This window comes from Apis mellifera, linkage group LG3 (genome assembly GCF_003254395.2).
Source record: "Apis mellifera strain DH4 linkage group LG3, Amel_HAv3.1, whole genome shotgun sequence".
In the NCBI taxonomy this organism is placed as follows: domain Eukaryota; kingdom Metazoa; phylum Arthropoda; class Insecta; order Hymenoptera; family Apidae; genus Apis; species Apis mellifera.
This window is the reverse complement of record NC_037640.1, coordinates 2,858,666-2,870,839: the sequence shown is the minus strand read 5'-3', so window position 1 is coordinate 2,870,839 and position 12,174 is coordinate 2,858,666. Positions and strand designations below refer to the sequence as shown.

General features: G+C 32.1%; 3 protein-coding genes and 1 long non-coding RNA gene across 5 annotated transcripts; 2 read left to right on the top strand and 2 right to left on the bottom strand.

The window, feature by feature from the left end:
* Positions 1 to 549: 549 nt before the first annotated feature.
* On the top strand, positions 550 to 5,523 carry LOC410972 (nuclear pore complex protein Nup54). 2 transcript variants are annotated; one of them, XM_006558443.3, is made up of 5 exons: positions 550 to 843; positions 2,476 to 2,982; positions 3,057 to 3,964; positions 4,041 to 4,268; positions 4,347 to 5,523. In XM_006558443.3, the coding sequence occupies exons 1-5, from the start codon at positions 744 to 746 to the stop codon at positions 4,467 to 4,469; spliced, it is 1,866 nt and encodes a 621-aa protein (XP_006558506.1). In that variant the 5' UTR covers positions 550 to 743; the 3' UTR covers positions 4,470 to 5,523. The 2 variants fall into 2 exon arrangements, with proteins under 2 accessions (XP_006558506.1, XP_006558505.1); XM_006558442.3 differs by having other exon boundaries at positions 551 to 843; positions 2,473 to 2,982.
* LOC102653928 lies at positions 850 to 2,272 on the bottom strand. The gene is made up of 3 exons (XM_006558441.3): positions 1,935 to 2,272; positions 1,722 to 1,868; positions 850 to 1,562 (listed from the first exon to the last, which is right to left on the bottom strand). The coding sequence occupies exons 1-3, from the start codon at positions 1,956 to 1,958 to the stop codon at positions 1,161 to 1,163; spliced, it is 573 nt and encodes a 190-aa protein (XP_006558504.1). The 5' UTR covers positions 1,959 to 2,272; the 3' UTR covers positions 850 to 1,160.
* A 348-nt stretch (positions 5,524 to 5,871) lies between the features above and the next one.
* Positions 5,872 to 11,905, bottom strand: LOC100578226 (zinc finger protein GLI1). The gene is made up of 3 exons (XM_003249259.4): positions 10,051 to 11,905; positions 7,257 to 7,400; positions 5,872 to 7,178 (listed from the first exon to the last, which is right to left on the bottom strand). Exons 1-3 carry the CDS (start codon positions 10,431 to 10,433, stop codon positions 5,924 to 5,926), a joined length of 1,782 nt encoding a protein of 593 aa, XP_003249307.1. The 5' UTR covers positions 10,434 to 11,905; the 3' UTR covers positions 5,872 to 5,923.
* On the top strand, positions 7,407 to 10,368 carry LOC102653875. Its single transcript, XR_001702399.2, has 3 exons — positions 7,407 to 8,113; positions 8,266 to 8,707; positions 10,014 to 10,368. It is a non-coding gene; the product is annotated as an uncharacterized LOC102653875 (long non-coding RNA).
* Positions 11,906 to 12,174: the final 269 nt, after the last annotated feature.

The window sequence follows — 12,174 nt, the reverse complement described above, 5'->3', positions numbered from 1 at the left end:
ATTTTTTACTATACTTCTTCGACCGACTGTCGCGCGAATCGCGCTTGACTAAAATATTATATGATATAAATATACTAGTCTTATTGAACTGTTAAAGAAAGTATCATATATATGTATGTTAGAATATGGAGATATATTTATTTTTAAGTTTTTAAATTATAAAATATTCGTTAAAAATTCTTATATTGTATATGTTATTGATAACCTTGCGCTTCGAAAAAAGCGTCCGCTCTCGAATCGATCAATCGTTCACGGATCTTTGCTGTGTTACAATTTCATAATCGTAACGCTGTGCGTTCGAATTTATAATTGAAAACGTTTATCTCGCGTGAATATATCGTTGTGATTTTACACAAGTTTACATGAAACCAAATGAATTTCATCGTTTCGAAATATTAAATGATGACACGTGTAATTCTCCAAAAAAATACGTATATTTAATACATCATAGATCCATATGGCGATTATGAAAAATATGTAGTACAAATGAAATACAATTGTATTAAAAAATCAAATAAACTTAGTTACAATTTAAGAATAAAATTGGTGCTATTATGATTTGGAAAGATTTAAATGAATTTAAATAGTTAGAATTGTCACGTGATAAGCAGTCAGCATAGAAACGGAAATTTGTGGCGCATGTCAGCCGCCATATTCGTTATACTCTCGCTTATACGAAATCAGAAGGCGCGCGCGGTAAATCGTGTTTTTGTAATACATTAATTTTAGTTTTAATTTGAGAAATGTCATTTAGTACTGGATTCGGAGGAACAACTTCGACACCTGCTCCTGCATTTAGCTTTGGTGTTACAGCTTCTACTACGGCGACACCAGTGAAACCGGGTAAGTTGTCTACTTTTAGGTTAAGTCACATTTCGCTTCTTCTCTTGTTATATATAAGTTACTTTTTCGAATATATTTTCAACAAATTTGCCATTCTGTGATTCTTATTGGGTCAAAATGTATTAAATGTTTTATATTTTTCGTAAAACTTATTATTGTAGATATATGCTAAATATCAATTTAAAAAACATTCCATTTTTCAATGTGCTGCCTCGTCACAATGCCTACACATATAAATATCTTGTTTTACATTACTATTTTATATGTTACGATTCTTTAAGGCTGCATTTTATTCGAAAAAAAATTATTGCAGATTTTTAGTTTCGCATAGAAGCACAGCTTGTTTTGTTTGTACTGCTTGAAATCTTATCTAGTAAAGGTTGATTCATTCCAGTACATCCTGGTTCACATTCCATATCTTCTTTTCCAAAGAAAGTACTCTTTCTTTTTGATTTAGTTATAATACATGCTGTGATACAACATAATAAGAATATTATCAATAGTGCAGTTAACAAAGCAATTAAAATCGATGAATGACCTGTAGGTTCTTTAGTAACTGGATGGTATGCTGGTTCTGTTACTGCTATTGCACGTGCAAATGGAGATGTTTTTTCAAAATGCACTAATTTAGTTATAATAGGAGGACTTGTATCCTCTAAATCATACATTTCACTTGGAATTTTACCCATTGTTGTTAACATAACTTCTGCTGTAACATCCTTTTATAATAATAAAACATGTTATAATTTATATTATAATATATACATATATAATAAAGATATATATGATGATATAAATAAAATAATAATAAAGTAATAAAATATATATCATATGTAATTCTTAAATATAAATTATAAAATTTAAAAAATTAAAAATACCCCAATTGCTACATCTGTTGTACCAAATTCATGTAACAATTCGGTAGACACATCTGAAGATTGATCATCATGACGAAGTACAACCTTCTTATTAGACATCGAAGCTAGTTTTATTAATTTATGAGCAAGTTGTCCATATTTTCCTTCCTGCTTGTTTAAAGAAATGAAATTTTTGCATATTTTGCATATATTTTATTCTGTTAATAACCTTACCTGATTTCCATTTAAGTATGACATGGTTTAAGATTTCGTTTTTTTATTATATTATTTATAATATCAAAAACTTTTTAATAATATGGAAAAATGTGGAAATTATAGGATATTTTTTATGTATTTGAATTATTTGCAATACGCGTTATTAAATTCTATAAATAAATAAAATGCAAATTATTATCGCGATCGTATGCAAGGCATTTCTATCAAATACATATTAGTTTTTCTATTTGAAGCAATTTCAAATCAATGAAAACAAAAATCAATTTTTGAAAATTATAAAACTTCACACTATACATTTATTATTTCGTAATGCGCTTATTTATCGCAAACGCATTGTTTAACGCATTGTATATATATATATATCTTTTAAATGTGTATATAAATAAATTTATATATACATATATATAAATAAATATATTAATAGTTTTTTCGTATATGAAATATAAATATCTTTTAATAATTGTTATTATCAATATAAAATTATCATGTTTTGTTTATTAAATTTATATTCCTCATTTGGAATTTAATATCTTAGCAGGATTTGGAACTTCATCTTTTGCATTTAATACACCATCAACCTCAGCACCCAGTCTGTTTGGTTCTTCTTCGACACCAGCAACAGGAGGATTTGGAAGTGGTGCTACTTTTGGATCACCAGCAGCCACTGGTTTTGGTAATACATCAACAAGTGGTTTTGCTTCTGCACCTACATTTGGTGCTACTTCTACCACTGCTTTTGGAACTACTCCAGTATTTGGTAGTACACCTGCTTCATCAGGCACTGCATTTGGAACTACTTCCACTTTTGGTACCACACCAGCCTCCAGTTCTGGCTTTGGTACATTTAGTGCCAATACAACATCTTCTTTAAGCTTTGGTGGTTTCAGTGCATTTGGAACTACAACAACTACATCAGCACCTTCCTTTTTTAAAGGATTTGGTACAAATACAGCTCCAACTTTTGGTACATCTACAGCTTTTGGTGCTTTTGGTACAAAACCAGCGACTACAACTGCATCTACTGGTTTTGGTGGTTTTGGAACAGGTGAATATTAATAATCAAATCATATTTTTGATTATCTTATATTTTTAATTATATATAACAAACTATTTATGCAGGCACAGGATTTACTGGTTTTGGATCTGGTTTATCGCAAACACAGCCCCAGTTTCAACAGCAACAACAACAACAACAAACTGCTAATACTTTATCCGAAGCATTATACAATGCTGTATTTAATTGTCAATTGTATAATGATGAACGTGACAATATTATTGCAAGATGGAATCTTATACAAGCTTTGTGGGGCACTGGAAAAGCTTACTATTACATGAATGCACCACCTATTGAACTTAATCAAGAAAATCCACTTTGTAGATTTAAAGCCATTGGATATAGTCGAATGCCTGAAGCTGATAATAATGATGGTCTTGTTGTACTTTGTTTTAACAAGAAGAAAAAGGATGTCAAAGAGGGAGAAGTACAATTGATCAGTTTTATGAATAATATTTTGGGAAATAAACCCAACTTAACGCTTACAATAGACAATATTAAATCAACTGGAGAAGATAAAAGTCAAGTGACCATTTTTGTCACTGAGAAAGGAATTACAGGAGCTCCAAGGAAGATTCCTGCTAATGAATTAGTTACATATTTATCACAACCAATGCAAAAGCAACAATTAATGCAAAATGGTGTAGAAGATATATTACCTTTAGTCAAATTAGATCCAGCACAACTTAAAGAATATTTAGATAATCCACCTTGTTCTATTGATTTACGATTATGGAAACAAGCTCAATTGGATAATCCTAATCCAGAACTTTATATACCTGTGCCAATGATTGGTTTTCAACAAGTCAAACACAGATTAAAATGTCAAGAAGAAGAAACAACAAGACATAGAAATTTTCTAGATATGGCAGCTGAAGAAATACAAAGATTACAAAGACAACATATGGCAATACAAGCTAGATTAAAAGAACATCGAAGAACATTATTAGAACTTCAACATAGAGTATTACAAGTATACAAATATATTTTCTTTAATGATTATTTTTTATTACATATGTATATTTTTATATATTCAAATATTTTTTAAGGTACTTGTACGCCAAGAAATTACACGTAAAGTTGGATTATCTTTACAACCTGAAGAAGAAGTTCTAACGCGTAGGTTCGAAGCCATGCATTCTCAAGTTAGCGCTCCAACTCAATTCAAAGGTAGAATTAGTGAAATGCTTTCTCAATTAAGAATGAGAAATCATATAGACACTCACAACCAAGAAAGGTATGCAATGGATCCTATAGCTCAGGATGATATAAAAACGGTATGTAAATATATAAGAAAAATGATAAAAAGTAATGAAAATAAAAATATACATAATCTATGTTTTCTTTTTTATTAGTATTTAACAATGGAGCAACATGGTATGGCACAACTTATAGCAACAATAAATTCTGATTTGGAAAGCTTGAAAATTATTAAAGATGGAATGTCTGAAATCCTAATGAGTCATAATATATCGTGAGAGTTATATTTAATATTACGAATTGTTTGTGTATTTTTATGAACGTAATTGGAGTGATAATTAATATTATTCCGACAACAAGTTTGCAAGAACTTAAATGGAACCTGCAATTACAAATAGAGGTTTTTTTATCTCTGTAAATTGACACTATATTTATTTTGAATTTATTTCTTAAATGCAAATATTAACTTTTCTTTTTATTAAGAATTATATCTATTCAAAAACGTTTTGTTTAAAAATAAAATTATTATGATAATTTTTTACGTATTAAATAATTAGCGTTAATAATGACCGTTAATAAAATCAGTTCGAAGAAAAGTTCTTAAAACAAGTTGTCGCGAGGTTGTATTATATTCTTCCATCAATGTTATTAAAATGCGTTTGTAATATTTCTTACATCGAAAGAAAAGTGAAATTTGTTACATGCTAAGAAAAAAAAAATAAACATTTTTTATATAAATAATATTTTTTATTGAATAGTTTAATGTTATTAAACACACTCTTTTCATTGCAGAAACGTTCATACTTTTCTTCATGAATACCTTATACATAATACATCTTTATATACATATGATACATAGATGTTGAATATAATATATTGGGTAATTTCTTTCAAACTCATTATGATACAGCTACGTTTTCAACCATAATATTTTTTGAAATTTCCATAAAATATGTAATATTTTACATCTTTTTTCTTCTATTTTGTTTGTTAAATTTAGGTTTAACAGTATATACAGGTTTCGACAATTGTTTTATTTTGAATTGATCGAATTACCCGTAAACTTATAACTCAGATTTTTTAATTATTAACGAATTAAGATTGAGCAAATCTTATTCGATATCAAACTTGTTTCTGCTTTATAAGATAGACATTAATGTAATACAATATATATTTGGCTTCACAGTCTAACAAAAACGGACCAACTTTTTTTCATCTTTTCCGGTACGTATCAATCCTTATCTTCCTTGATTTTTATTAAAGAAATTTCTCTAGTGATCAGTGAATTGAATGTACTTTACATATACATATATATTTATAAAAAAAAAAAAATATTAGTTCCAAAAAAAAAAACATTTCATGCATTCTTGCATAATTTTCAAAAATGACATAAAATTAGGAAAACGAAACTACCGGTTATAACTTAAAATAGAAATTCAAATTTAACATTCTAGGTCGTCCTAAATCTATGTAAATATTGAAAAATGTTATTAATTGAAAATAACATTTTCTAATATTAGGAAGCATTAAGAAAATATTCAAACATTAGGACGGCCTCGAAAGCCGAATATTATAGTTATAATCGGTAGTTTAAAACAAATTTTTTTTTCAAAACTTAAAATGTATATCGATTTGTAAAAAAAAACGTAGATCTGTAGAATTTTGAGTGTCTTTCTTATAGATAGCTTTCTTTTTTTTGAAAAGCTAACTTCCATGTGATTTAAAATTCTCTTTATTTATTAATCGTTAAATCTAATGGAAGATCCTGCTCCATTTCAACAACATTCTCATTCTTAACTCGAAGATCTTGTCCGCAGGTATTGTTCGTATCCACGATGTTACCCCACATATTCTGCAATCCGTACTGCAAATCTACCGTGCCTAACAGGTGTCTAAATAAAGGATTCTGCGTTTTAAGAATCAAATCTGAAAGGATCTTTGTTTTTTCCAAAATGTTATCGTTATTATGTACGCAACATTTATGACGACAACAACAATCGGTGGTATCTTTACAAATTTCTTCCTTGATCGGCATTTGCTCGACTTCCATCTTAAGATCTTCTGCTCGTTTTATCACAGAATGTCTCACAGGATCACTAATCCCAATATTTTCCTTTTTACATGGTGTGCTGTTAATGATCGACTCTATATTTCTGTAATCAACAGAGCTAATTTTGCTGGGACATTCAACGGATTCTTCGATCTTAATAGGTGTCGACTGTGTTCCGATGCGGGGCAACGTATCAGGAACGTGATGCGGACTGGTCTGAGGCGATTGAATCGATCGTGGTGGGCTTCCTTTAATGATCGTATTATTAGAAACATACATAGGATTCACTTGAATTCTTTCCGGTATTATATAACTGTCGTCATAGATCCTCGGATAAATTTTCACTTCCTGTTCGTACGTTTTTGTAGGTGTTATCTGTTCCGGTTCTTTACGTTGGTCGTGAAGATTATACATGTTATTCCACTCGACAAAATTCCTCTGCTCTTCAAAACTATTGCTAGCTTTCGGACTCGAACTTGACATGCTGCTTTCGATGCTACTGTCCTTTTTATCAGACGATTCAGAGTGAGTACTACTACTTTGCTTTTCTGGTGAAACGGTATCGAACCTTGTCTTTTCCTGAGAATTATTCTCCTCGAAACTCTTCTCTTGCATTTTATCATTGTTGTTTACGTAGTGTCTATATGTTTTTACATGCTTGCGCAAAGATGAGGGATCAGTGTACCTCTTCGGGCAACCGGGAACCTTACAACAGTAAGGCTTGTCCACGGCGTGAGTTCTGGTATGCTTAAATCTGTCCGAGGAATTCGAGTAGGCCTTATTACAACCTTCGACAGGACAGACATAAGGGCGTTCACCTGTATGGGAACGAGCGTGAATTTTCAGATTCTCCGCTCTGCTGAAACTTTTATCACATTGAAAGCAATGATGCGGCTTCTCATTCGTGTGCGTTCGGACATGGACCAGCATCTTATACCTAGAAAAGGAAAAATGCGATGAAGTAAGGATTGAAATTCAGTCGATTTGAAATCATGCAAAATGAAAAACTCTTTACCTAGCATTAAACCCACGTTCACCTCTGGCACATCCTTCCCAGCCACAATAGAAGAGTCCACGTGGTCCTGGCGCAGCATGCAATCGTGCAACATGTCCTGCCAGCTGTTCCAAGGACGTGAACCAACGACCACAATTCTGCCATCTGCAAATTGGAACGGAATGTGTTAGTCTTTAATCTTAGTAGTGTGATTTCAATTTATCTCACATGATCATTTCCAAGCATCGGAAGCATAAGTATACGTTTCATGTACATGAGAATACGCAGTCGTGAAACGTTTAAGGATATTGATCTTTGATCGCTCGGTTGTTTCTAGCAATCGACCCGTTTATAAGATAATTATTGTTTAAGGCCAATATCTCGAATCTTCGAGTTCTTCCCGTCAATCAATCTATTTATATTACTTATTTTTCCAGTCACTCATATACCGAGAAATTCTAAATATATCCAACACGCGCAAGAAGAATCACTTTGTGCATTTTGATCATTTGATTGATTGAAACCCTAGTGTATCTTTCATTCCTCGAAGAGAAACGTATAAATCTTTAAGAAATTTCATTCGATTCGAAACTTATACGTATTCTTCCCTTTTTCAAGGTTAGAAGAAACAAGTAGCATGCCATCACGTGTACCAGAGTCGACGTATAGAAACGTAATCGGAGTGGAATGGCATTCAGTTGAAATATCGACGCATGATTTACGTCAAGAATGTCCGCCAACCGACCAATTGATACCAATTCCGTCCGTTGTGCAATTGGCGTCGCTTGACATCACTTTATTTAGACGCATGCGCTATTTATCACGCTAAACGTCGTATTCTGTGAACGGCCATGTTGTGTAAAAGGTTGCGGATCAAGGTAATGATGTTCACCATCTAATTCCCCCGGAACTGTATACAATTATTCTTTTTTTATTTCATTGCTGTATATTCATTGCTGTTATATTCATTGCTGTTTAATAATCTCAGCAACTATATGAAAGGAAGAATTCGTCACTTATCAAATTTCAGAAAAAATGGAGGATTTGTCACATGACGAATATCGTGATTCAACGATGACAAAAATAACGTGTGTGATTACGATAATGAAACAGACATTCCCGAATTCACGAAGTTACCACATGCAAAATGAATGTAATGAATTATTGGACCATGATAAACGATCACATCTAAACCCAAAATCTCGTCGAAATATATCGTGAACGAAATTTACAAATACGATATTGCTGAGTAATCAGAAATCTTTATTTCGGGGTTATCGAAATCTGACATTTTCTTTGAAACAGTAAACACTTAGATTTGTCAAAGTCTCGATTCTAGACCTTTAAAAATGACCTAGTGTTTTTATAGTATTTATTATGTATTATATATATTATATAACATAATGTAACATAAATTCTTCAAATCTTTAAACTCTCAATCTTCGTTCTTTTGTTAGTCCTCATTGTCAAAGGTAAGAATAAAACGAAATTAGAATTTTATGTCCTTAACAATTATATATCGCTGTGCTTATAATAAATAAATATTATATTTATTTTTATTTCTAATCTTTATTTTTTTCTTTTTTTTCTCTTGCAAATTTCTCTTGAGGAAAATTGAATTGAACTATAAATAATATAAGAAAAATTACGAATTTTTTTGACGTTTCCTTAAAAACACTCGTGGTACATCTTAATTGGAAATTTCTCTGAAACAAGAAGAAACAAGAAAAAGAAAAAGTAACATGGAAAGAAATGAATTCTTTGATATTCCATTGAATATAGGAAATTGATTAGAACCAGAATGACGCGTATGTGTGCCATAGATAAATTAGTGTCACTTAAAGAGAAGCGCGCATAAACTACGCGAGATTTGCATGAAAACTCATTCTTGATTCAAATAATTCAAATAAAAAACACAAAAATAAAACAAAAATGGAAAAAAAGAAAATCAGTCAACTGAACGAATCAATTGTAGAAAGAGATAGAAATAAGTAAGTACTTTGATATTTAGTTTCTTGTTTATTGATAACGAGATGCAGAACCGGAGATAAATATTCGTTTCAGATTTCGTAGAGGAAAGGAGAGGACAAAGAAACAAATCCATGCTCAATTTAGATAACATCTCGTTATTACGTATTTGCAAACTATTTTTCAATGCAAATAAATATTCTCGAAGGTATTAGCAAAATATCTTTACGATTCTATATTTGAATTCGAAGCTTTCGAGATTTTTTTCGGATAATCTTAATAAAACTCTTATTATCTCAACTATTAGAATTCTAAGTGAAATAATAAATGAACATATATTTCGCAATGATTAGAGTAAATAGATTCTTTAATGAATATGATAATTTAAAAATTTTTAGATAATTTAAAAATATTTAACATTAATTGATTGTCCATCTAATAGTAAAGACATAAGAAGGATCATAACTTAATTTACTCTATTTTTTATGAAATTTTACACAGAATTTTTTTTTGTTAGAAACTGAACATCTTTTCCTACATTGTATTTGAATAATTTTTTATGTCCTTGACAAAATATTACAAAATTGCTCTGAATTATTCTTTGGTATATAAGATATGAATTACTTATATCAATTCATATTTTATAAACAAATATTATGCATATAAGTTCAGCGATATTTAAATGAAATTATTCAATCATGTCTTAGTATATTATAATTTTAAATATTTCAACTACACTTACATTGCTTTATTCTATAAAAATTCATTAGAAATCTTATGACCTCGTTTGGATCTTTCTTTGATTTTCAGATCTCTAAAGCTTAAAGAAAACAGTGATATAGTTTACCTGCACTTTAGTTGGGCATTCTCTCCCCGTCGAATAGAGCCGAGTTCCAAACTGGAGTTGGAGGCGTCTGAATCGCTGTGCACTGGGCTCGGTGGGCCACCGTTCGTCAAACCATCAGGCGACACTCCCAAACCGGGCAACGCGGTCGATGGGGAAGTTCCGAGTTCTTCCTCGACCGGCATGCTTCGCGGCCAAACCGGAAGGTCTAGCGGTGCTTGCTGATGCAGGCTGAGGCTCCCGTAGTAGTTGATGTTTGGGCTAGTCGGGTAACCGGAAATCGGGCTGTAAAAACCCGGTATCGCTCCTAGCAACGTGCCAGGATAACGAACGGAGCCGTACGCACCAACGTGGCTTGGCATTCTACCCGGGACGTAAACGATCATTTTTATTCTCTTTTTTTTTTTTTTTTTTATATATATATATTTTCTTTTTAATCGAATTCGACCAGAAACGTGCAAACTTGCCCTTTATAAAAATTTTTAGACTTTCAATTCAAAGAGAATTTTGTGAATGTATGGTATCGATTCGTGCTCACTTTGGTATGAAAAATATGATTTACGAATGGATTTGGAAGGTTGACGATAGGTTGACAATATATTTTCGTTTATTTAAAATCAATTTAATCTTGCATTCCATCGGCTGCTATATATCTATCTGATCGGTTCGTATCACCTCTTTATTTTAGATTATAAATTCTTCTTTCGCGATTTTGTCGCGTTTTCGAAAGTGTTTTCGAAAACGGCGGACGTCTCCTCGTTTCCTCAGACCGTATCGGGGGTAGGAAACGATGGACGCATCGGTGAAAATCACGAACAAGACTTTCCAGGTCTTGCCGGCCCCTTTCTTTCTCTGTGTTCGATCCCTCTATCCGGACTATCCGTTCCCAATAAGTCGAACACGGCACAGTACTCTCACATATACACTCTCGCCGTAGCGCACACCCTTTTACCACACTTAGTCCGAGTCCGTATCGTCAGATGTACTTGAACCGATTCGACTTGAGTATACGGTAGCTCAGGAATTGTTTGCTGTACTCGATCGAGAACATAACTAGGCTGGCCCGCAACAGATTCATCAAACGTGGGTACTCTTTCTTCACGGTGGCCGTCGTCTTTCTAGAACGATATTTCAAATCCGATCCGCAATTCCGATCGAGCTTCGTGGCGCGTGGAAAAACGCAGAAAATGTTGAAAGTTGGGGAGAGCGTTCGGTTTACTAGCCGACGCTAGAACACCGTCGCCTTCATCTTTTCAGTTTTCCTTTCTATTATCCCTCTGTTTTGATCCGTGTATAAATTGTAACTCTAAAAGCTCTTAGCTTTCCTTATTCTTATCTTGGAGCGTGATGCGCCTATGATCGGAGTTGTGTAGGGATGATGATGATGAATCGCGTACAAACGACGTATAAGTCAAGACGTATATCGATGATACTCGAAAAAGAAGACGGAGAGAGAGAGAAAAAAATGGAAGACACGATAGAAAATATGTATTAAGAAGAAAAGACCGCGACGAATATCGAACTAATGTCAACGACGAACGGACAGCTTTATATATAGCCGCGCTATCGTTGTTGATAACGCCCCATACCCCTCTTTCCTCTCACACTAATACACCAACGATGATAACAGACGACAGTAATCTTCTCGCTCCTTGTAAACGTCTCCGCATATGGATACGTCAGTGGATTCGATTCGAATGAGCTTGAAGAGACCTACCGATCTTTTCAAAAATGAAGAATTATAGAAATGGAAAGTGGAACAAGTTTGACAATAATTGTTTTAATTATTGTAATTTGTTTGGTAATTATAGGTAGATTAATAATCGTTTATCGTTAATCAATTGCTTGGGATATATTGTGAAAGGTAATAATTATTTAAAGAAATATGTAATAGAAAAACTTGTAATGCAAGGACATTAAGTTAAGCAATTTCTTTTACTTCTTTATTTGATTTTTTTTTAATTGTAAAAGTATACAATTCTATATAAAAAATTGTTATAAAATTATTAAACTTGATGCTGAATATCATTATGATCACTTTCAAAGTTGTCTTTGGAATCTTGAAAAGCTAAATCATCAATATTAGTGCCTTGTTTTGTTTCAAAACAATTTTGAAAATACTTTTGT